The 24,675-nt window shown below is 49.0% G+C and overlaps 2 protein-coding genes across 2 annotated transcripts in view; both read right to left on the reverse strand.

Annotated features, from left to right (window-relative positions):
• ATP6V0D1 (ATPase H+ transporting V0 subunit d1) overlaps nt 1–16,294 on the reverse strand; it is a 39,354-nt gene extending 23,060 nt beyond the window's left edge. The window contains exon 1 of the mRNA XM_072815313.1: nt 16,055–16,294. Coding sequence (XP_072671414.1) covers nt 16,055–16,184 — 130 coding nt within the window. The 5' untranslated portion in view covers nt 16,185–16,294. The remainder of the gene's footprint in view (nt 1–16,054) is intronic.
• A 681-nt stretch (nt 16,295–16,975) lies between these two features.
• AGRP (agouti related neuropeptide) lies at nt 16,976–18,516 on the reverse strand. The gene is made up of 4 exons (XM_072815326.1): nt 17,953–18,516; nt 17,700–17,832; nt 17,432–17,517; nt 16,976–17,221 (listed from the first exon to the last, which is right to left on the reverse strand). The coding sequence occupies exons 2-4, from the start codon at nt 17,827–17,829 to the stop codon at nt 17,039–17,041; spliced, it is 399 nt and encodes a 132-aa protein (XP_072671427.1). The 5' UTR covers nt 17,830–17,832; nt 17,953–18,516; the 3' UTR covers nt 16,976–17,038.
• Nucleotides 18,517–24,675: the final 6,159 nt, after the last annotated feature.

A 24,675-nucleotide genomic window follows, 5' to 3' on the forward strand; every position in this document is an offset into this window, starting at 1 on the left:
GGTCAGGCTGGATCTTGGCTGGAGCATCCTGCCAGCTCCACCAGGCCTAGAGCCAAAGCTGTGGAAATATTCATTTTGCTTAGACTTAGGCCCTATGGATGGGCTCACTGGATCAATTCTCATTTGGGGCTGAGAGCCATGCTGCTCTTAGCACAAAGCCTCATTCGCTGCAGCTTATAGAAACTGGATTGAACAACCCAGGCCAGAAGCAAAGTTGACCCATTTCATACCCATGACCAGGAGAGCCAAGAGGCTCGGGCCAGGTAAGAAGTGGCAGGAGCTGTAAGCATCCAGCCTGATCCCTTATAGTACCCTCAGACCCTTTTACCCAACCTGCTCAAGGGACTGGCAGAACATGTACAGGGTACACAGTAACATGCCAGACAGCACGATCAGCGCTGTGGACTTGGGCCAGCCCCTGGGATAGGTGGTCACCTGCTCAGGGAGCCTCACAGCAGAGGCTAGGTCCAAATGATAGAAGCCAATGGAGGAATGGGGTGACAGTGAGACAGGGAGCCTGCTCCAGGCCTGATGGATAACATCCCAGGATCCTTAGCTTAAAGGGCTAAATGGGTGAGGAGGATGGGTGAGCTATAACCCATGCTCTGGCAGCCTTATGGCCTTGTGTGTTAGGTCATGTGTTGCAGCTCATCCATATTCCTGGACTCCCAGGCCTTTAATCTCTAAGCCAGATACCGTGTGGCAAGGCCTGGGGGAATGGTGAGGGGCCCTCAAAGCAGGGTCTCTTTCACCTGACCACGACTTCCTGAATTCGGGGCCAGGCACACAGTAGCATAGTTCAGCCATCCTTCAGTAAACATACGCAGGAGAAAAAGGAAACAACCAAAGACTGTGGAGAGATTGGACCAGAGAAGCCAACACTGGTATCAGGAGATTGTAAGCAAGCCCTTGGCCCTCAGCTAGACCCAATTTCCCAGCTAAAATAAGAGGGTTGGATAAGGTTACCTCCAGGGGGCTGGCCAGTTCTGACATCCTCCACCCTGGTCAGGCCTAATCACACTGACTCTCCACAACTCAGCCCCTAAGGGCCACTCAAGGGCTCAGCGTGAGTCTAGAGGCCTGGGTCCCCGTGGGATAGCCCTGGAAGAACTGACAGCAGGTGCAGGAGAGGCCCGGGCTTGTGGAGCCTCTGAGCAGCCACAAGAGCAAGGAAAGGCAGGAAAAGCTGAGTTGTTAACAGTGAGGACACCAAGATAGCTTCTCAGAGGGGAAAGCCCCATCCGCTAGCCAAATGCAAAGCCTCAGCTGAGGTTAAGGCCTGAAAAAGTCGCTCCCTGAGTAGCCAAGGAGACACAAGGTCTGGGCAAGTGCCCAGGGCTAGGCCAAAGTTGGCCAGGAAAGCAGTGCCCAGCACTCAGTTGGGGCTGTTCCTCCACACATCCCTTTCCCCTGCCACAAGTCTGCCTGCCACTCTTCAGGACCACTCAAGTTCACATGGGGGCAGCCCCACTCCAGGCCCTCAAGCTAGAGTGCTGGATGGAGACACACAGAGCACGTGTTAGGCTACAGAACAGCAGCCAAACCTACTAAGCGGCCCATCAGAGCCTTGATTTTCCTGCCTCTAAAAAAAGGAGGAAGGCCAGCGCAGAACAGATTTTAAAAAATCAGCCAAGTATGTGTTAGATGAGGCAGCAGCCAGGGAGGTCAACGGAAATGTCCCCCAAACTGGGGTGCAGAGTAGAAGAGGAGAGTTGTCAGTCACCTAATAGTAAGCCCTTTCCAGTGTGACTGTATGTACCTATAGTACCTACAGAGTTTGGGGTGTCTGGTTTGGACCTTTCCCAGAGTCACTCTACTCACATGCACCTCTATGTGCCACATGCACACCTATGTGTCCCCTAAAGTGCTGAAGAACATTGGGAGAAAAGGAGTCTGTCCTGAGGATAAATCTTCCCTCTCCTGGAGGGATCAGGGCTGCAGGGGAAGAGTGGAGGCCACGTGGGGAAGAGTGATGCTTCTGGGAGCCTGTGAAATATGGCCCTGATCCTAGGCAGCTTCAAAGTCCTGCTTGGAGCCTGTAAGACCCCTGGTTCATAGCTACTACTTGCTGCAGCTGCTGCTGATTCAGAGCTACCAGCATGACCCAGGTTGGGGGCAATGAGGACAGCTTGATGGTGATGGTTAAGGCTGGAGCAGTGTGCACTGAGCACCAAGGTGGAGAGCCTCGGAGAATTTCCCCTGGCCTCCTCCTTCCCAACCCAGGAAGCTGGGGCACAGAGAAGTGAGGACAGGAAGAGATGGACAGACAGGAGACACTGAGCCGTGAGTCCTACTTAATCTGAGAAGGCCAACTAGGACTTGGGTGAGGGAAGCAGGGCCCAGGACAGAGTCCCAAGGGACGCGGCCACAGGCAGATGCTGTGCAGAGGAGAGGAGAGGCAGCCTGGCTGACTCAGGAGTCCAGCCACACACCCCTCCCCTGTTCTCTAGCAGCTGAGTGGTCATGGCACACCCCCTTGTGGCCACAGGGAGGATGGCTTTGTAAACAGCGAAGGGGATCCACTCTTCCTCTCAACACAGCTCTCCAATCTAGTATCTGCCTCAGACTTCTGGTCCCTATCTCTCCCCAGCTAGTGATCCCTGGGAGAGGAGGCTGCAGGCACCTACAAAGCCACACAGGAATGTGTCATAAAGAACATGGAAGAGGCCTGAGGTAGATATAAGCCTGGGAAAGCCAGAATGGAGACAAGGTGGGCTTAAATCTGGTCATGAGGCACTGGTCTGTCTTGCATCATTGAAGACAGAACCTTTTGAGGAGCAAAACTGGAGAGACTGCAGAGGAAGCTTGGGCATCCTCAGTCCCCTACACTCCTGCTTCCCAGCTCAAGTCTCAAAATCCCTTAATCCAGCTTTCCACTCCACCCCCACGCCGCCTCTACTGCCTAATGCCATATCTAAAAAAAGCAGGCACTGGCGTGCCTGGCTGGCTCAGTTGGTAGAGCATACAACTCTTGATCTTGAGGTTGTGAGTTTGAGTCCCATGCTGGGTATAGTGGTTACTTGAAATATTTAGGGGTAGGTGCCTGATGACTGGGTGGTTCAGTTGCTTAAGCATCTGCCTTCAGCTCAGGTCATGATTCTGGGGTCCTGGAACTGAGCCCCAAGATGGGCTTCCTGCTCAGTGAGAAGTCTGCTTGTGCTCTCATGTGCATGCACACACACTCTCTCTCCCCCTAACAAATAAAATCTTTATTTAAAAAAATTATTTGTTTGTTTGTTTGTTTGTTTGTTTATTTATGAGAGACACAGAAAGAGAAAGAGAGGCAGAGACACAGGCAGAGGGAGAAGCAGGCAAGAAGCAAGATGCAGGACTCGATCCCGGACCTGGGGGTTATGCCTTGAGCCAAAGGCAGATGCTCAACCACTGAGCCACCCAAGTGTCCCAAATCTTTTTTTTTTTTTTTTAAGATTTTACTTATTTAAGAAAAAGAGGGACAGCCCGAGCTCAAGCAAAGGGCGGGGGGACGGGGAGGAGAACAGGGAGAAGCAACCTCCCTGATGTGCAGGGAGCCCTACTCAGGACTCAATCCCAAGACCCTGGGGTCATGACCCAAGCTGAAGGCAGGCGCTTAACCAACTCAGCCACCCAGGCACCCCTAAATAAAATCTTTAAAAAAATCTTTAGGGGTGCCTGGGTGGCTCAGTCAGTTAAACATCTGACTCTTGATCTCAGAGTCATGAATTCAAGCCCCATGTTGGCCTCCACACTAGGTGTGGAGCCTACTTTAAAAAATACAATTTTTAAAAAATTTCAAAAAGCAGTGCTTTACCCAGAAACAGAACAGTCCATGACATGGCACATCCCCTCCAGGATTGGGGCCTTTGCACTCCTCCCCTGTACACCAAAGCCTAACAGTCCGCCAGCACCCATACTGAGGCATTACTCATCTAATCACAGAAATATCTGTCGAGGATGCACTCTGGCTAGGTACCGTGCTCACAGTCTGCACAAGATTTCATTTTATAGGCAGGCAAATAAGCTTCAGAGTGTTAAATCACATGCTCCGCATCACATAGCTGGCCGGAAAGGAAGCCATGGAGTGCCTGATGCCCCACTTTCTACAGAACTCAAGAAAGTTCCTGGTGACCCAGGGAGACCCTGAGGAGCCTGATGCTAAGCAGGCACAGATGATTAATAGGAGAGACCACTACTTCATGCCCTCACACCTGTTCATTTTTGATGCAGACCCTCTGGTGAGCTGCAGTGTGTCTGACCGCTGAGTCCAAAGTACAAGAGCAGCTATGAGGTAGAAAAAGGGCCCCGGATGCTGTAGCAGGCACCCTGACTACAGGAGGGTGGGCAAGTGCGCAGCCTGGGGCGGGGGGCAGGAACCAAAGTATCATAAGCAAACTTGGGCCCTCGGGGACAGTGGTTCCTGCCATCTGAAGTCTAACAGCCCTGGAGTGGGAGAAGCTCTGCTATGCTCCGTGTGCACCACTAAGAAAGCAGGAAAGTGAGACTAATACATTCCAGAAGAGTGGTGTGCAAAATATTTAAACTAAGATGTTGAGGCCTTTCCTTCGCTACCATCCAGAAACCCTGGCCACCCAGAAAGCCTATCTTCAAGGGTCCTGGATGGCTCATATTTGCCTATGCTGAGGCCACCCCAAAAGGCCCTACCTAGGCTTGGGTACAAACCTTAGCTCCACCTCAGAAACCAGGCCCAAGAAATCACAGAATAAATCCAAGGAAAAGTGTGTTATCACTCAGCAGAGCAAGTTCTGACATGACCTCTGAGGCAGGGTTTGTGAAATAGCGGCTATCAGGTCCTGTGCTAAAGTATATGCCGGCGCAAGATGTAATCAAGAAAGGAAAAGCAAGAAGGAGGAGGGGGTTGGTGAAGAAGGAAAGAGAAAAATGGCCAGGTGAGAGGTGAGCAGGTGAGCTGTACCTGGACAGGAGCCCTGGTTGTGGCCGGGTCACTAGCCAGAGGTGCCCAGCCCTGCTGGGCCCTCAAGTATCCCCTGGGCTCTGAATCTTCAGGTGTAAAGAGAAGGGGCTTGATGGGGGTTCCCTGAGACTCAGACCAGCCCCACCAGGCTGTGAACCAAATCTGGAAGTCAAATGCCCAGGGTCACCAGCAGAGGTCTCATCCTAGATGGCTGTTGGGTGTGAGTAGCTTCTCTTCATATATCTAAACATGTTCTAATTTCCCTTATTTTAGATATTTTTATCAGATGTCTTAAATTATAAAATATGTGTTCACTGCAAATAAAAAGAGTACATAAAATAAAAATACACATATTCCCCTCCCAGCCTCTTCAATCCCTCTCTCTAGAGGCTGCCACCCTAGACCACATGGTATCTATACTTCCAGACACTTTTCCATGTGCATATAGTATTCTACTAAAATGGGAATATGTTAACAGTATATTTTTAAATCAGTCCTTACAAAATTTCAGGCTTTGAGCACTTGCATAGTATTCCAATGTAAAGACAGACCATGGTTTATTTAACCATATCCCTGTAGATGAATATTCCACTGGTTCTAATGGGCTGAAATTAGGAACAAGGCTGACGTGAGTATTTCTAAACATGCCATCTTGGGCTAATCTAGAGGGACACAATCCTGTAAGTGGGGCTGCGGGGATACAGAGTACATACACGTGCAATGTTTAACAAGGTGGTGAAAACCTGTTCCCCAAAAGGTCCACACTGAGTCACCCTTCTACCAACTTTACTTTTTGGAATCGAAAAAAAATGCGCTTAGTCAAAAACAAAAACAAAACCAATGTCACGTCCAGTCGTGCAGGAGAACGCACAGCAGGGATCAGCAGGGGAATCCCTGGCTGTTGCACTCTCTGTGCCACTTGCCAAATTAGGCTCCATGCCAGGTGTCCTCATCAGACCATGCTTGTGTCCACTTGGCCTGTCCTTAGGGCTGCTCTCCAGCCTCCTGGCAGGACTCACAGGCAGAACTGGACCGCTAAGGGAGACTTGCCCTGGCTGCAAGCCACCAGATGGCCGAGAGTGGGCTGAAATGCTGCCAGCCAGCCAGCATTCTGATGACCTCCAGACTGGTATCTTCAGTGCTGTTTCCCCTGAGTTCTAGACCCACACGGCCACCTCCCTCAGACACTCCGACTCAGCACATCTGAGACAGAACACCTCCTCTTCTGCTACCCCATTCACACCCCAAACTGTCTCCTCTTCTTCTGGTCCCCATCTCAGAAGCACTTCCAGTACGTACCTAGTCTAGTCACTTATGAAGTCAGAGGCCTGACTTCTAACCCCTTTCATCCCTAGGGATGAAATGAAAACTGAATGAAAACCAGCCCAATCTTGTGGATCTCATCCCCCTAAGCTGAGTCCTGGCCCAGTCCTCCAACTCCTTATGCCACTCCTTGCCCGGGTTCGGCCCCTGTTTTCTCACCTGAAGAGCTGGAATAGTGGCCTGTCTCCAGCCTAGCTCTGCCTAAATCCATCCTCCAGAGCCACAGACCAAGTTTCTAACTGCATCATCCTCCCACTCCCCTTCACAACTCCCCCTGCCTTCATCTACTAAAGGACTAAGTCCAATTGGCTCATGGCAGCAAGACCTCTCTCCTGCCTCTCTCGAGCCTCCATCCCCACTCTGGGGCCTCCTCCTCTTGGACAGCAGCAGCAAGCTGGAGAGGAACAAACAAAGTATCAGGTAGCCAAAGTCATCACCAAAGATCCATGCCAGCTCATCCATCCCTGGGTATTGGGGGTCTCTTCACTCAGCAATGCCACTGCCCAGGGCAGTCGGGACACATAGATCCTCAAACACTGAGGGAAAAACTTCAGGTGTGTGTGGGGCCAGGCTCTCACAGCTCAGAATCAAGGTACTTGTTCCCCTCGATCCATGGTGCAAACTCTCCCAGGTTACCACCTTCTGCACAGTCTTCTCCCAATGCCCCTGAGCTCCTCTCTCGCGCTTGTGGCCAGTGGATTGTCAGGACTGTGTTACCTCTTCCTTGTCAGAATACGTCCAACTCTGAGGAATTTTGCACAGAGCCAAACTCATTTTCCTGTCCAAGCCATGGCCCTCTAACGTCACCAACTCAATACAGTCTCCTTTGACCAAAAAAAAAAAAAAAAAAAAATGCAATACAGGAAATATTTCCAGGCAAGAATATAGACAGAAACCTTTAGACACTTCCCATACATTGGCCTCAACCTAACCTCCTCCTCCTTCTTTCTTTTTTTTTTTTATCATAACATTCATCTCTCCTGAGCTGTGTCCTAGGCACTCAAAGTCTTTCATGAACCAGCCTGATGCATTTATCAATACTCAACCCCTGCACATCTCTGACACATGTTCTATTCTCTCTTCCCAGGTTCTAAAGCTCCTCTGATACTCTCTGAAGTTTCATGTTTCCGAGACTGCTAACGTCATTCCTTCTTCCCACCTCCTTGGCCTGGTTGACTTTTTTTAGTAACAGCTTTACTGAGATATAATTCATATGCCATACAACTTTCCACTTAAAATGTACAAGTCAACAGGTCTTGATGCATTCACAGAACTGTATAGCATTACCGCCATCAATTTTAGAAGCCCAAAAAGAAACCCTGCACCCTTTTATCTACCTGCTCCCATCCCCCTAAAATTTACCTTGTGCCTACCAAATATTCGATGCTCTCTGCCCCTTAGTCAGGCACACTTGCTTCCAGGCAAGACCTGTGTAACATGTTTTTGTGACCCATTCAAGCCCAGCATGGCGCCTATCTCTTAGGAGTAGTAGGAGAGATTGACCTTGGTGGGAGCAGCTGGATTCCCTGACCATTCACTTGGTACCGGGCCCTGTGCTTACACTTCACACATATCTTGAAGAGATACTATTAACATTTCTTACTGTACAGCTGAGGACAAAGACTTGCCCAAGGTCACAAAGGCAGTAAGTGGCTGAGTTGGGATTAGTTCCCCAGTGAGCTCTGTTCTATCTATATGTTATCTTATCTCTGCCCATACACTCCATTTTCTGGCCCCACTGCTCTCATTTTCTGGCTCCACTCTCCTCTCTTCTTATTAAGGTCACCACAACCTCTGAATGGCAAAACGAAGTGAAAAGCTGTCTGACTTTATTTTACTCTCTTGGCCACATTTGGCGTGCATCACCCTTTTTTTTCAGGTTCTCTGCTAGGGCTGCCCACCTCTCAGGGGATGCCTTTCACCTTTTTGGCAGGACCCCTTGCTTAACTGAAGCCTCTCCTGGGGCAAGGTCTCATATTGGGTTTCTACTTTTCTGACTCTACGCTGTCTCTTGGATGCAGCAGCCACACTTCTATGCTGATTCCCAAAGCTGTCCTCAAAGCTCAGACTCACTCCTGAGCACCAAAAAATCACCTCTACATTGTCACTCAGATGGCTCACAGATCCCTCAATCCCATCTTCTCACTCTTTCTCCAACCTTCTCTTCTGCATTCCACTATCATTTCTGTCACCTACACAGCTGCCTACACCAGAGATAAGAATTGTGAGCTTTGACTCTTCCTGCCTCCTTAGCTCTTTATCCAACCCCTCAAGTCCTATTGATTCCTCTTCCTAAGATTCCCCTACGATGATCCTTGCCAATGTCCAAGGCAAGCTGCCATCATCTTTGACCTGGATTACTTATAAAACCCTGCAAGTAGTTCTTCCCACCTGTGGCACGGCCCCCACTCCAATCCCCCTTCCACACTGCAGGTACACTCTAAAGTATGAGTCCAGTAGTTTTACTCACCCATCCCCTACTTAGGACAAAGCACTTCTTCTATGGCCTTTGCAATCCCTCAAAAGCTGATTCTCTAACTCTCCAGCCACATTTCTTGCCACATCACAGTTAGTGTTGAATGGCTTGCCACTCCTGGAAGACACCATCTATATCTGCAGTTTCATGTGATGGTGACTGGTCAATCCCAGCCTGGAGTCTTGCTTTCTTCCTTTCTTCTTCTTGTGAAAAAATGTTGAAATGCAAAAGGAGATGTTGTAATGAAAAGACAACAAGCAACTCAGAACAGAGATGGATAAAGTGTTTTGGAAGACAGCCAGCATACCATACGTGTGAGCCCTCAACCGTAGTCCCTGAGCATCTAATTCACCGGCTCTCCCCCTCCTGAATGTTAATTATACCCTTTATAACAGGAAGGAGGTGTCCTGACTGGCCCAATTGTCAGGTAGAGCCTCCATTCCAAATTAAGAAACTGGCATCTGCTACCCATCAGCTGAAATATGGCTGCATTATTCAGCTAGCCATAGGCTTGTCTCTATTTTCTATGTTTCTAAGAAGAAGCTAATCCATAGAAAAACCCTGGAAACAATGACTAATCTAGTAGCAAAGAGAACCCCTTAGATTCATTATGATCTCTAAATACCATTTTCCCATTAAAAAAAAAAAAAAGAAACAGATCTCCTAAGAGAAAGGGGGACTCTAAGTCTGGGTCAGGAAATGTATAAGGTAAGATTAGAACATATTGACATTTCCAAAGTAAGGAAAGCTCTCAAAGGCTACAGGATTGTGTCAAAAAGACTCAGTAGCCCATTGAATAAGCTCCCACTGGCCAAAGGATAATTTTGAGCATCAATAAAAATACTGAAAGACAACAAATATATCAAAATCCTATGTACATGATGATACTATACCAAGAAAAAGAACAAACTTTATTAGGTATCTTTGAAGGATGTTGGAGAACCAACTCATTATTTTGAAAACTGATAAATAGGTGGGAGGATAAAACTGATAAATATAGGAAAGAATCAAGTATTTACCCTACCTCACTGACACAGACTGTATTTAAGGGTAACAAAGTAGTTGATGAGTGGAAGTTTCCTAGTATAGAAGTATTCAAGCTAGTAATCAAAGAAGGAAACATAGAATATCACTGTTTTTGCAACACCTAATGAAATAATGGTTCTAGGCAATAAATATCAAGATTCTTTATATCGCAAAAAGAGAAACTACTAGATGCTATGTGCCTCCCAATGGAAGTACAAAATCACTTATTATTCTTTTTTCCAAAAAAAAGTTGAACTAGAATCTAATCAAGCTTCTTTTTCTAACTACCAATTTACAGGAAAAACAAGGAAGGAACATTTCCCACTATATAGCAAGGGTGTAATCAGCAAAATTGAGATGGAGGGAAAACCCATAAATCAAATGACCAGTTTCTTCAATAAGTAAAAGGAAAAAATAAGAGAGATAGAGAACCTACATATTAAAAGACCAGCCAAAAGGTATGGATCATATTTGGATCCTAATTGAAATAAATCATATTTTTAAAATTTGAGATAACTAGAAATCTGAACACTGAATGGATAATTGATGACATTAACAAATTATTGTTGTTTCTTTTAAAGGTGAAATGACAGTATCACAGTGATTTTTTAAATAATTAGTCATGACCTTTTTCGAAGATATTGAAACATTTACAGCTGAAATGGCGTATTGTCTGGGATTTACCTCAAAATAATTTAGGAGTTGAGGGGTAAGTGGAGCTATTATTGAAACAAGATTAATAATTGTTGTAATGACAAGAATTGATAATTGTTGCAGTTAGATGATTATTACTTATGGGATCGTCATACTATTTCTTTTAATTTGTATATGTTTGACAGTATCAATAATAGTTTTAAAGATGGTTTTATTTTATTTTTTTAAAAGATTTTATTTATTCATGAGAGACACAGAGAGAGAAAGAGAGAGAGGCAGAGACACAGGTAGAGGGAGAAGCAGGCTTCATGCAAAGAGCCCAATGTGGGACTCGATCCCGGGTCCCCAGGATCACACCCCAGGCTGCAGGCAGCGCTAAACTGCTGCGCCACCGGGGCTGCCCTAAAGATAGTTTTAAAGAGGAAGGGAAAAAATTCTGGAAGGCAGAGCCGGAGCCTCACTCACACCTGAATTCCCTGTGTCCAGTCAAACAAATTAATAGCAATGCTCTTAGGCTGAACCCAGGGTCAAAGCTAAGAACTATGGTAATGCCTGAAATACCTGCTTGGCTCACTTATAAAGCCCAGGGGCTGGCACACAGTAGGCCTTTAGGAAGTGTTTTCTGAATGAGCAAACATCTGAACATCAAAGTAGCACTACAGGGATGCCTGGGTGGCTCAGCAGTTGGGTATCTGCCTTTGGCTCAGGGCATGATCCCGGGATCTGGGATTGAGTTCCGCATCAGGCTCCTTGCATGGAGCCTGCTTCTCCCTCTGCCTGTGTCTCTGCCTCTCTCTCTCTCCCTTTCTCTCTGTCTTTAATGAATAAATAAAATCTTAAAAAAAAAAGTAGCACTACATATGCTCCTAATGCCTGAAATACATCCAACAATCCCAAATCTGGCAGGCCTTTGTGGAAAGTGGCGTTCCATAGCATCACTATCTGCCCCCGTATTATGTGCTAAGGAGCCAGGGATTTCCTTCCCTGGGCTCTGCCTGTTTTTTTCAAAATAAGGGTATGGGTTCCCAGAAGATTTGTATTCCCGTCCCAGGGTTCCTTTTGGTCCCCCTGATTGGACCAGCTATTTCTGCCTTCATGTGCTGGTCTCTCTGCCTGAAATGCTCTCCCGGCCCCAGCTCTCTGCATGGCTGGCTCCTCCTCACTGTTCACATCTCAGCTCAAATATCCTTTCCTCAGCAGGACCTTAACCCACCACACTCTCTAAATAAAGTTCCCCTGTGATTCTCTGTCACTTCACTGTCACTTTCACCGGTATCACCCTTAATATGAAATTACATATTTAGTCTACTTTATAAAATAACAGTAATGAGGCACCTGGCTGGCTCAGTCAGAAGAGTATGTGACTCTTGATCTTGGGGTTCAAAACCCACATGGGGTGTAGAGATTACTTAAATAAATTAAACTCAAAGGGGCACCTGGGTGGCTCAGCAGTTGAACATCTGCCTTTGGTTCAGGTCGTGATCTCAGGGTCCTGGGATCGAGTTCTGTATCGGGCTCCCTGGAGGGAGTATGCTTCCCTCTCTGCCCGTCTCTCTGCCTCTCTCTGTCTCTCATGAATAGATAAATAAAATCTAAAAATAAAATAAATAAAACTTAAAAAAATAAAATAGCAGCTAACACCAACTCAACACTTGCCATGTGCCAAATTCATGCAAAGTGCTTTTATGAATTATCCTGTTTAAACTTCATAACCAGCCTATGAAGTAGGTGCCATTATTATTACGATTTTAAAAACAATAAAACTCTGGACAAAGAGGTTACAGGGCCACAGAGCCATGAAGTAGCAAGCCTACGTTCGTAACTTCTATGCTACACTTTTCTCTTAATGTCTTCCCCCTGCCCACACTGACCTCCACTGCCAGACTATGAGGGTCAAGAGAACATCACTCAACAAAACATCTCAGCCCCTATCATGGCACCTGGCATAAAATAGGTGCTTCATAAGTATACGCTGAATGAATGAAAACATTCAGAGTAACACTGCATGATTTCTCTTTATCTGTAGCTTACCTGGTCTTCCCCACAATTTCCAGCACAAGACTCAGCCCCCAGAAGGTACTCCACATATCTATCCAGAAACACACAGTGTTAAAAAGTGCTTCTGTGATGTGGCACTTGGGTAGCTCAGTTGGTTAAGCAGCTGCCGTCAGCTCAGGTCATGGTCCCAGGATCCTGGGATTGAGCCCTGAATCGGGCTCCCCGCTTAGCAAGCAGTCTGCTTCTCCCTCTCCCACTCCCTCTGCTGTGTTCTCTCTCAAAAAATAAAATATTTTTAAAAATAAAAATAAATAAAAAGTGCTTTTGTGACCACCTAGCTCTGTCCCCTCAGTTAATCAAAGGGTTAGACCTCTCCAGGTTTTTTTCTCCTACCTCTGAGTATAGACAATCACACAAGATGGAAAATAGAGACAACTTCTGAGCTTCAGAGGTCTCAAAAGACTGTGTTTAGCAGAAGAGGTCAGTGGCAGATGCCCTGCTGGGGTGGAATTCAGAGAGAAAGGTCCAGGGCGTGGTGGAGGGTATGCATTTGCCCTTCCTTGCAGAACAACACACACTGCCTAATGCCCTGGGCCTTCTGGGAACTATCTGACACCTGAAACATGTTCTTTGGAAATATTGTCACTTCAGGACATGTCTACAGATCTTACTAGGCACCAAAGGCTTTCTTTTTTTATTTTTATTTTTATTTTATTTATGATAGTCACATACAGAGAGAGAGAGAGAGGCAGAGACACAGGCAGAGGGAGAATGCACCCGGAGCCTGACGTGGGATTCGATCCCGGGTCTCCAGGATCGCGCCCTGGGCCAAAGGCAGGCGCTAAACCGCTGAGCCACCCAGGGATCCCCACCAAAGGCTTTCTTGATCTCCCCTCCCCTCTCTCCTTTCCTCTGGAGATAGGCAAAAACACCCAACAACAGAGGCCTCTGGTATCACTTGCAGAAGCAGAAGGACTTTCTATAGAAGATAATGGGGTTTCTGGTCATCCTTCTGCTTCTGGTTATCCCCAGACCCTTCAACTCTTAAGCATCTCCAGCAAATAGGATCCCAAGAATCCCAAACTCTATGCCAAGAAAATTCTAGGAAGGGATGCCTGGGTGGCTCAGCGGTTGAGCATCTGCCTTTGGTTCAGGGCGTGATCCCGGGATCTGAGATCAAGTCTCACATCGGGGTCCTTGCAGGGAGCCTGCTTCTCCCTCTATGTCTCTGCCTCACTCTGTGTGTCTCTCATGAATAAATAAATAAAATCTTTTTTTAGAAAGAAACTTCTATGAAAATAGCACAGACAACCACAGGAGCTGTAATTGGGTAGAGGGAACAACATTCTAGCCTAGGATGATCACAAGGGGGTTCTAAGATGGGGTACTACTGGGGCTGGGCCTTGAAGGGTGGGAATCACTAGGCTTCATGGGGATAAGGATACAGAGGCAATGGCAGATGCAGTGTAGTGAAAGAAAAAGCTAACACTTACCTAGAACATACTCTGTGTTTGTTGCTAGACTAAGGGTTTATATGTAAAAGCTGGCTGACATCCTACAACCTTGTGAAATAAGTGATAATATACTAGATGAAGAATCCAAGGCCAGAGGTGTTAAATAACTCGTCCAGGGTAATCCAGGAATTGGCAGGGCCAGGATTAAAATTCAGATTTGTCCAACCCCAGGATCCACCACACTATGTGTGCCAAGAGTTGAGGAGGATGGCTTGGGTAAGGGAAAGGAGCACATGTCGAAGAGCTAGGGAATCCTTGAATGTGACCCTAAAGGTCTAAAATTCAGATTTGTCCAACCCCAGGATCCACCACACTATGTGTGCCAAGAGTTGAGGAGGGTGGCTTGGGTAAGGGAAAGGAGCACATGTCGAAGAGCTAGGGAATCCTTGAATGTGACCCTAAAGGTCTAAATCCTTGAATGTGGTACCCCTTGTGGGGTACCACAAGGCAGGCCATGTGCTGAGCAGCATTGCAGGGTAGATATTTATGGAAGATAATAGTGGAGAGGCTGCTGGGAAGATGGGAACCTAGTGCCCCCAGAAGCTCTACAGGAGGAGGAAGGACAGACAGCACCATGAGTGAGGAAAACCTAGAAGAGAAACAACTTTACCAAATGCCAGTTGGTCATAAATGGTATTCAGCTTCAGATTTAAGCAAAGAAAGATCTCCAGTCCCAGTCAGTCCACAAAACTCATAATAAATGCCAACTGTGTGCCAGGCCCTGCCCCAGGCAGCCTCCCTCTCAGTGAGGAAAATGGGATTGCTGGCAGGCTCCTATAAGGCAGCACCCTAGAGTGCTCTCCTCTCCTTCCCATCTCCACTCTCACAAGGCAGACAGCTTTTCTCCTATGTTTATGTTAAAATCAGTGCCCAAAATTATTGCATTTTAACTTCAGTAAGTTTTAAATTTCTTAAGTATTTATTTTCACTTTACTGGTCTAGTTTGCAAGATAAACAATAACTGATTTTTAAAAATTGAATTGTCGGGATCCCTGGGTGGCGCAGCGGTTTGGTGCCTGCCTTTGGCCCAGGGCGCGATCCTGGAGACCCGGGATCGAATCCCACATCGGGCTTCCGGTGCATGGAGCCTGCTTCTTCCTCTGCCTGTATCTCTGCCTCTCTCTCTCTCTCTGTGACTATCATTAAAAAAAAAAAAAAATTAAAAAAAAATAAAAATAAAAATTGAATTGTCTTTTAACCTCAGTAAGTTTTTGATGAAAAAATTTCCTTCAGAGAGCAAATCATCTCCCCCCTCCAACTACCAACCATGGAGCCAGCAGTACTTTTGCTCTTGAGGGTCAGAAACGGGAACTTACATCCCAACCACAATGCCCTTCACTATCAACAGGGGAAGTGGGGACTCGGGGACATCTCTAATTCAGTATATCTGATGCAGCTGTGCCTAAAGGGGTCAATCCCAGTTTGGAGCTGAAGAAAGGGGAACTTAGCTTCTCATCATTCTTGAGCTTTTTTTTTTTTTTTTAAATCCTGTTGCAACAGGCAACCTTCTCGCTGAGGAGGTGGGATTTATTAGCCAAATACAAGTGTAGGAACTTCCAAATTTGGAGGGCCACCTCTCGCTCTCCGAACCACTGCCTTCGGGAGACTGCTCAGCCAGTGGGGTCGATAGGAGGAAACTCTCACTAGGTTGGCTCAGCAATTCTCCAGGAAGGCTCACCCCGCAAGGCAAGGCCAAGACAGTGATCCCAAATGCCCTGGTGTACATTAGGCGGAAAGGGGGGGGGGGGCGCGCTTAGATTCCCTAAGAGTTGCCCCTGGGCCACTCTTTGGCTACGTCAGGGTAAAGAGGTTTGTATGGGCACCTCTTGCACCACCGATCAACCACTCTCGAGACACCCTCTTTATAAACTACACGGCAGGCATACGGGGGGCGGGAAGCGGCGGCCCCAGCAGAGGCTAACCACCGCGGTTCTTAAAGCCTTGGTTGCGTCTGGGCCCGTGCCGAGTCGCAAGCGCAGGGAGATTCCCTTCCGGGGCGCCCGCCATCGGCCCCTGGATTCCCAGCGAGTCCTCTCAGGCCCTTCAGGAACCCCCGCCTCCGGCTTCCCCGCCCAGATCGCGGAACCCTCAGGCCCGGGCCAGCGTCCTTGCCGGCCTTTCAAGGCCCAGCCGCCCGGCCCCGCGGCTCACCCTCGAGTGTCTCGCACTGCACCAGGTTGAGGTAGTCCGCCTGGCTGAGCACCCCGGCCTTCAGGCCGCGCACCAGTCCCTCCAAGTAGCCATTGTCCACGTTGAAGTAAAGCTCCGGGAAGAACGACATGGCTGCGGCGGGGGCGGCGAGACCGGAGAACCCCGATCGGCCGGCGGACAGCTCGCTTCCCAGATCAGCTGACTCGGCGCCAGCAGCGGGCTGTCAAGCGGGTCAGGTGACGCGCGAGCGCCTCACGTGACCACGAGGGGCGGGGCCCTCGGGGCGCCAGGCTTCCGGGCGGTTTCGCGTGAAAGCACTGCGCAGGCGTCGGCCCTCTGGCGCCTGCGCGACTGGGGTAGGCGAGCCTCTCACTAACGGGCTTGAGCAGTGTGGCGTGTCTGAGGCCGGCCGCGTGGTGGCGCACGTGGCCGCGGCGATTCCATTGGGCCCTCTGGCTCCCCCCAGCCCCCCAGGCTGGTGCACCTGGCACCGAGGGGCAGGCCCAGTAAAGATGCGAATAAGCGGTGCTTATGCTTGGAAATATTCCAGACTGTTGAGGCAGTCTTCTCCCGAAGGGAACTACAGTTCGGGGGGAGATTTCGCTGAGGTCACAGGTCCCCTTAGCTGCAAGCAGGCCTGGAGCCTAATGTGCCGGCCGCCAGGAGTCACAGCCCCTACGTGTCCTGCGCGCTGCAGCCGCGTCTCTTGTACGAGATTCTGGAGGGCTGGGGCCTGGCCCTTCTGCCTCCCCAACGGCGCCTGGCACTGTGAGAGCGTGCATGTAAGTGATTCAGATGACGGGGTAGCCTAGACCCTGGGGTAGGTGTGTGTGTGTGATGTCTTGGCTCCAGCCCGCATCCGTGCAGTGACCTCCATGACCTCCCACCTCCGACAGCCGCTTTCGAAATAACGCCACAGCCTTGGGGTTGGTCCCAGCCTTTATTCGCTACCCCGTGTACAGCCCCGACCCCGACGCTGGCCCACTAGGTACGGCTGCAGGGGTTCGTGGCAGTACCCAGCTTGCGGCAGTAGCAGAAGGCGTTGAAGAAACGGCAGTAGCACGTGGCACATGGGTCGCAACACGGCACCTGGTGTCCCAGACAGGATTCATGCAGCCTTACGCAGCGACGCGGGGAGCGTGGCTCGCGACCCTCTGGATCTAGTACCTACAGAAGCGGGGGAGCAGAATTGCAGGCATGAGCCCCTGAAGGCAGGTCCAGGGATGCCACCTGGCTCGATCCAGGCAGAATGGCAGTGGAGTGTGGAGTAGTCTGCAGAATCACCCGGGCTGAGGAGGTCATGAGGTGGAGAGAGGGGGCGATGCCTGATGTTCCCTCCCGAGGCCTGTGGCCTCCCCCCTTTTCCTGAGCAGTTACCTCTGCCAAGGCCTCTGCCTCCTGCAGCAGAGCTTCTTCAGACTGTTCTGCAGTTGCCCTTTTCAGGGAGGACTGCAGGCCCAGGCCTGGAACAGATGATGTGAGAGCAGAACCACCCCTCCCCCTCCCCAGCCCCTGCCCCTCCACAAAGCACCCACCTCCAAGGCCTGGGATTGGGAAGGGGGAAGGAGGGGGCATACCAAAGCAGGATACTTTGTGGCCAGAGAGTATCAAGGCTCAAGTTAGTTCCACCCCTGCCCATACTGACCTGGAAGCTCTGGGAACAGAGCCTGGTCAGGTCTTCTGATGCCTTCCAGGGGGACCAAGCCAATCTGGGCCCCCTGCATGGGCGGCAGTGCCAGAAGCAGGGCACAGCTCAGCAGCACTGCAGGCAGCATGACCTGGCCAGCAGTAAGACCCACCACTCAGTCCCTTCTCATCCTTAATGCACCCTCTAGGTGCCCTACCCCAGACAGAGACCTCCCCTAGGTCAGGAGTCTTTGTCCAATCTGAGGACTTACCTCTGCTTGCTGGATCCTTGCCTGGAGAGTTTCTGGCCACTCCGCACCCTCAGCTTATATGGCAGGGTCTAATGAACGCCCCACACGTGACTGCTGCCTGCAGCCAGGGCATAAGGGGCCCTCCCCAGAGTGTGGGGGCACAGCTCCGGCCTCTTTCCCTGCAACCTGGGCTTTTGGATGCTCTATAAGAGGTGTGCCCATCTTCAATTTTGAGTGAGGTCCCCAGGTGCCAATCAAAGTTTGGGAACAAGATAGGGTGCTGAGAACCCCCAAATTTCTGCAGGACAGGAACTTGGGTAGGGGTGGGGAGGTTGGATAGGCTGGAGCCATTAGCTATAACAAGGCAGACAGCCCTGAGATCTTAATTTAATTTGTGGTCCCGGAGAAGCTCACTCAGACCCTGTGTGGCATGTTGTTTCCTTTGCTTCCAGGAACTTTGGTCAAGGGCATTGAAGAGGGTGATGGGCCAGTGGCCAGAGTTGGGTGCAGACCTAGACCCTTGGGGGTTTTTTTGAGGGAAAATGGAGGGGAGAAGTCCACTTAACCAAAACCAAGCCCTCTTGCCTCCATCCCTGGTCCTTCCCCCCGCCCCTTCGTCCCTCCAGGCTTCTCCAAAACCCCCACCCCTGCTCCTTCTCCCAAACCTTTTTCCGCCTGGGGTTCCTGGAAGCCAGAGAGGCAGAACGGACTGTTCCCTGGGTGGGCGAGCAGCTTCAAAGTAAAAAGCTTTCAGGCTGCCTGTCTCATTAGTGCTAATGACTGTTCCCTTCCGCCCTGTGTTGTCAGGCCTGTGCCTACGCCTGGTCTCATCAGCACGAGGCCAGGGTGAAGACTTCCCTTTTGTGAAGATGCGAGGACACACAGGTGTCCACTTGCCCCTGCCTCCCCTCTGGAGGGACTCTTTAACACACACTTGCCCATCTGGGAAAGGGGTACAGGCTGAATTATCTTCGAGGCCTCAGTGTACAAACTGAGCTGGCCTGTGGCAGTAGGAGAATAAAGAAGTTGTTGGGGTTTGCAGTCTTGGTTCACACAAGCCATTCTGCCCAGGATGAGCCCTGACGAAGTCCTCCCAGCAGCTGATGGAAACCATATGTTGTCATCTTGACAGCCTTTGGCCTTCAACACCAACATTCAGTCTGGGGGTTCAGTTGCATGGGGGGAGGCCACTCTGCAGATGACGGGGCTGTGCCAGCTTCTCTCACAGATGGGCACTGATGTCTCTACTGGTATCAGGCTAGCCCTGGGCTCACTTGTGGTTGGCACAGGGTAAACAGTCCTAGGAGCTCTGAGGGTCACATACTACTGCCCAGGAGGAGGAAGCTGGGGAGTGAGGGAAAGCCTCTCTGAGGAGATGGTCCCTGGATAATCCAGCGAAGGGCCATCCCCATTTCTTCCCTTGACAATGCTGCTGGCTATTTTGATGACTCTCACGAAATAGATCTGGTGTCAAGGCCTTCCTAACAATTGATATTGACCTTTCTTTCTCAGAGGCTAGATCTGGGCCCAGTTGTCTACCCCAGGGCTTTCTCTTCTCAGAGCAGTGCAGGGTGAAGGCATCAGGTGCTAGATAAGCTCTCATCTTGGTGGGGCCACTGAGGGCTCAGGAAGGGCAATACATCAAATGTACCCGAGGCAGTTTCCCCAAATTCTTGTTCCTTGGCCCCATCCTTAGAGATTCTGGCTGAAAAGCTGGAGGTGGAGAGCAGGGACTGCATGTGGATTTTGGAAAGGTGCCCCAGGTGAGTTGAGGTGGGGGCTGTGAGCGCTTGGCTGGGCCTGATCAGTCTCCAGGCTAAGAACAGTTTATTATGTTCTAGAGGAAGGATGCTCATCCCTCTCAGGCACTCAGTGTCTTTGTTCATCTACAGAGCAGTGACTGTCTTCCTGTGTGCAGGTGAAGAAGACATGGGCAGTGATGGACAAGGGCTGAAGCACCCCCAGGGGCAGCCCAAGTCCCTCGTCAGGTCCAGTGGGGGAGACAGTCAAGAAAAACAACCGTCAAAACATAGTAGGATGATGAGAGAAACATAAACTTTGGATATTTGATGACATTAAGAAATAATTGTTAGTTTTTTAAGTTGTGATGATATTGTGGTTTCAATAGCATTTTTAAAAGTAGCTTTATCTTTTAGAGAAATATAATGAAGTATTTACTGATAAAAATGATATGAAATAATTATTCCTCCAGTAGGAGGAAGAGCAGGACATGGTATAGATGAAGCAAATTTTCACGAGTTGGTAATTTGTTGAAATTGAAAAATGTTGAGTACCTGGGCTTTGTTATTCCATTACTGCTACCCAGGCTGCCCATACCCTTGTGTATGTTTGAAAATCTTCATAATAGGGATGCCTGGGTGGCTCAGCGGTTTGGTGCCTGCCTTCGGCCCAGGGCATGATCCTGGAGTCCCAGGATCAAATCCCACATCTGGCTCCCTGGGTGGAACCTGCTTCTCCCTCTGCCTAGGTCTCTGCCTCTCTCTGTGTGCCTGTCTCTCATGAATAAGTAAATAAAATCCTTTAAAAGAAAAGAAAATCTTCATAATAAAAACATAAAACAAAGAAAGAGAAGGGCAGCCCCGGTGGCCCAGCAGTGCAGCGCCACCTTCGGCCCGGGGTGTGATCCTGGAGACCTGGGATCGAGTCCCACATCGGGCTCCCTGCATGGACTCTGCTTCTCCCTCTGCCTGTCTCTCTCTCTCTCTCTCTCTCTTTCTCTCTCTCGTGAATAAATAAATAAAATATTTTTAAAAATAAATAAATAAAATCTTTAAATATATATACATATATAATTTAAAAAACCGAAGAGAATTATTTAAAATGCAGTGGGATAGGGACATCTGGGTGGCTTAGCGGTTGAGCATCTGCCATTGGCTCAGGGTGTGATCCCGGAGTCCTGGGATCAAGTCCCTTGTCAGGCTTGGAGTCGCTTCTCCCTCTGCCTATGTCTCTGCCTCTCTGTGTGTCTCTCATGAATAAATAAATAAAATATATATTTTTAAATGCAGTGGGACAAATGCTTTGATAGAAGAATGCCCCAGGAACAAATAGGACCAATACAAGCACCAACCCCAGCTGAGGGAGGGGCAGGAAGTTAGCTCGGAAGGCTTTCTGGAAGAGGAAACTTTTACTCATTCATGAAACTTGAGTAAGAGTCAAGGGAGGAGCCAGACAAAGGACAATGTTAAGTTTCCTGGACCCATAACAGGAACATAGTTTACCAACCTGCCTGGTTCTACAGCTTAACACTGATACAGGCTCTGCCCCAAGCCTGGTTCCTGCCTGACGAGCCCCAGCCTGGTAAGCAGTCAATAGTCTTTTCTCTCCCCGCTCCCCTGGGGTCAGAGAGTCGGCTACTCCCAGAGTCGATTCAGTCAGTGAGTCAATCGGCAAACATCTATAGCCACCTCCACATTGTATCACTGTCGTGAGTGTGCATAGGCTCAGACCATAATCACAAGAGCCCAGCAGCTCTCCTGCCACCCGGCTGAGTCCAGAAGAAGAAATCAACATTTGTTTATATCCTTTCTCACCCTCATCATCCTCCTGCCCACCAGCGCTGTGTCACCTATCCCCCTCCCACCACCGCTTAATTGGCCCAAAACATTGTTGGGTTTCTTGTCATAGCTCTGTGTATCTATGTGCATATCGGTACCTCTGTCTAAAGTGAAATTTCCATTGACTAACCAAATTTTGTTTTTGCAAATAACCAATCTTTGGCTTGATTTATCAAATTTTGTTACAATTAAATTTCTGCCTTTCTACTATTTTCTATTTCCCTTGGGTTTATTGATCCTTACATTTATCTTTCCTCCTGACGAACACAGCCGCCTACATCTAGTAGTCTATAAAAGCCCCCTCGGAAGCCCGTTTCATCTGCTAATGAGCATAAATACTGTGGGGATGATTTTATTGGTCAGGAACTGCCCTGATGTTCCCATGATCACGCTTATTGACAAAAAAGACCTTTAGAAATGTTCTGGGTGGAGGATTTGAGAAACCTGGGGCGAGGCAGAGCCTACCTGGCTGGAGAGAGACCCAAACATAGGGACCCTGACTTCAGGGAGAAGAGTAGAATGTGGTTGCTATGTGCTGGAGACCAAGTATGAGGACAAGGAGGGGGGCCTGACCCCTACCTCTCCTCTTATTCCTCCTCAAGGGAGTTCACATCTCTAAGGGCACTGTTCCTGCTTTGTCCAGCAGGAGGCAGCAGAGCACCCACTGGCTCTCCTACTCCAACTTTGTTCTGAAAACCAGCCCCCCACCCAGTGCACTGCCCTTGCCCCTGTGGCTCATCTGTAGGACTTCCAAAAGGCAGAGGTTTCCTGGAGAGGGGTGATCCCCTCAATTATCCAGGGAGGGGAATTAGGATGGATAGGGGTTATTTTGGGGTGGTGTCTTGAGATGTCAGCTGAGAGGGATCTCACTGTGATCAGGTGCTCCTAGAAGAGAGAGTCATGTTTGCTGCATGAATGCCGAATTCCAGCACTTGCCATTCTCCCATCCATACAAGAACTATTTATTGAGTGCATGCTGCATGAAAGGCATTTTGCCCAAGCTAGACTTGGAGGCCATGGTGACCTGAAACTCCTGATCCTGAGATCAGACAGGCTTCATGGGCTTTCCTGTTGTCAGCGAAAGTGTAGGCTGGAGCCAAGCCAAAAGAGAAGGGAACAAGGTGCAGAGACAGCTGGTGGACAGACTACAAGGAAGCTCAGGCCCAGAGATACCTCATACCTTCAGGCCTTGGTCTAACTCCCTGTCCCCCTCCCCTACAGTCCTTTCAGTGCTGGAAGTAGGCCGTTTATTAGGAGTACCCAGAACAGTTGAGCTGTGGCTGGAGTGTTTAGATGAAATGTCACAAAGGCCCAGGGATGCCAAAGACAAAAAGGCCCAGCCAGCCTGGTTCATAGAATGTGGCTTGCAGTCTGGATGCTTGAGCCCTCCTGGTATGGCAAAGGCCATCTTAAATTCCAACCCCAGCCCCTGCTGAAGACATCTACAATCCAGTGTCCCCTCCCAGATGCCTGGAGAGGTAGCCAGTCCTTCTCCCACCTGCCAGCAGTGTGAAATATTCTGTTTCTGAGGGTGTTGCAGCCCCTCCCCTTCTGTCTCAGGGTGATTCCTCACTGTCAACATGTCCAAACAGGCAGACATCAGTCTCCACACTCACAGGAAGCCAGCACAAAGTGGTGAGGGGCTTGTTCCATTCCAGGTGAGGAGAGGACCCCTACATTTAACAGGATCTCTGGATAAGTGCAATTTGAGTCCCCAGCAACCCTTCACAGAAGCATGGCACTGTTGGGGGGGGGTGTGCCCAGGATGTCCCCTTCATTGTTTCTGACCTATCCCCATGGAAGGAAGCAACCCAACTCCCTGAGGATGTTCAGTGGCTCAGCTAAAGCCCCAAGAACAAAGGTGTTTTCACAACAGGAACCATTGGGTTACCTAGGAATTATTATTTTTTAAGATTTTATTTATTTATTTATTTATTTATTTATTTATTTATTTTAAAGATTTTATTTATTTATTCATGAGAGACACGGAGAGAGAGAGAGGCAGAGACGTAGGCAGAGAAAGAAGCAGGCTCCATGCAGGGAGCCCGACGTGGGACTTGATCCTGGGACTCCGGGATCACACCCTGGGCAGAAGGCAGACGTTCAACCAGTGAGCCACCCAGGTGTCCCAAGATTTTATTTATTTACTCATGAGAGACAGAGAGACATAGACAGAGGGAGAAGCAGGCTCCTTGCAGGGAGCCTGATGCGGGACTCGATCCCTGGACCCAGGATCACACCCTGAGCCAAAGGCAGACACTCAACTGCTGAGCCACCCAGGTGTCCTCCCAGAAACTATTCTTTCTTAGTTCATTCCTTATTTCTTTTTCTTTCTTTTTCTTTCTCTTCTCTTCTCTTTTTCTTTTCTTTTCTTTTCTTTTCTTTTCTTTTCTTTTCTTTTCTTTTCTTTTCTTCTTTTTCTTTCTTTTCTTCTCCACGCCAAGCATGGAGCCCAATGTGGGCTTGAACTTACAACCCTGGGCAGCCCCAGTGGCCCAGAGGTTTAGCGCCGCCTGCAGCCTGGCGTGTAATCCCAGAGACCAGGGATCGAGTCCCACATCGGGCTCCCTGCATGGAGCCTGCTACTCCCTCTGCCTGTGTCTCTGCCTCTGTGTGTGTGTGTGTGTGTGTGTGTGTGTGTGTGTGTCTCAAATAAATAAATAAATAAATAAATAAATAAATAAATAAAATCTTAAAAAAAATGAACTCACAACCCTGATATCAAGACCTGAGCTAGGGGATCCCTGGGTGGCGCAGCGGTTTGGCGCCTGCCTTTGGCCCAGGGCGCGATCCTGGAGACCCAGGATCGAATCCCATGTCAGGCTCCCGGTGCATGGAACCTGCTTCTCCCTCTGCCTGTGTCTCTGCCTCTCTCTCTCTCTCTGTGTGACTATCATAAATAAATAAAAAATTTAAAAAAAAAAAAAAAAAAAAAAAAAGACCTGAGCTGAGATCAAGAGTCAGATCCCTAACCGACTGAGCCACCCAGGCACCCAGGAATTACTGTTTCTGCTAAAACCCCAGGAGTGCTCCATCTTGCTCATCCTTGCCACTTGGGTTCTGTGCAGGTAAGATCAGAGACTGCAGAACTCTGGACATGGCCGTGGAGATGCTCCTAAGGCACTGGGCACAGAACTGCACTGGTTTCTGACTTGACAGGCTCAGG

The sequence above is a fragment of the Canis lupus genome, chromosome 3, assembly GCF_048164855.1.
Source record: "Canis lupus baileyi chromosome 3, mCanLup2.hap1, whole genome shotgun sequence".
Taxonomy (NCBI): domain Eukaryota; kingdom Metazoa; phylum Chordata; class Mammalia; order Carnivora; family Canidae; genus Canis; species Canis lupus.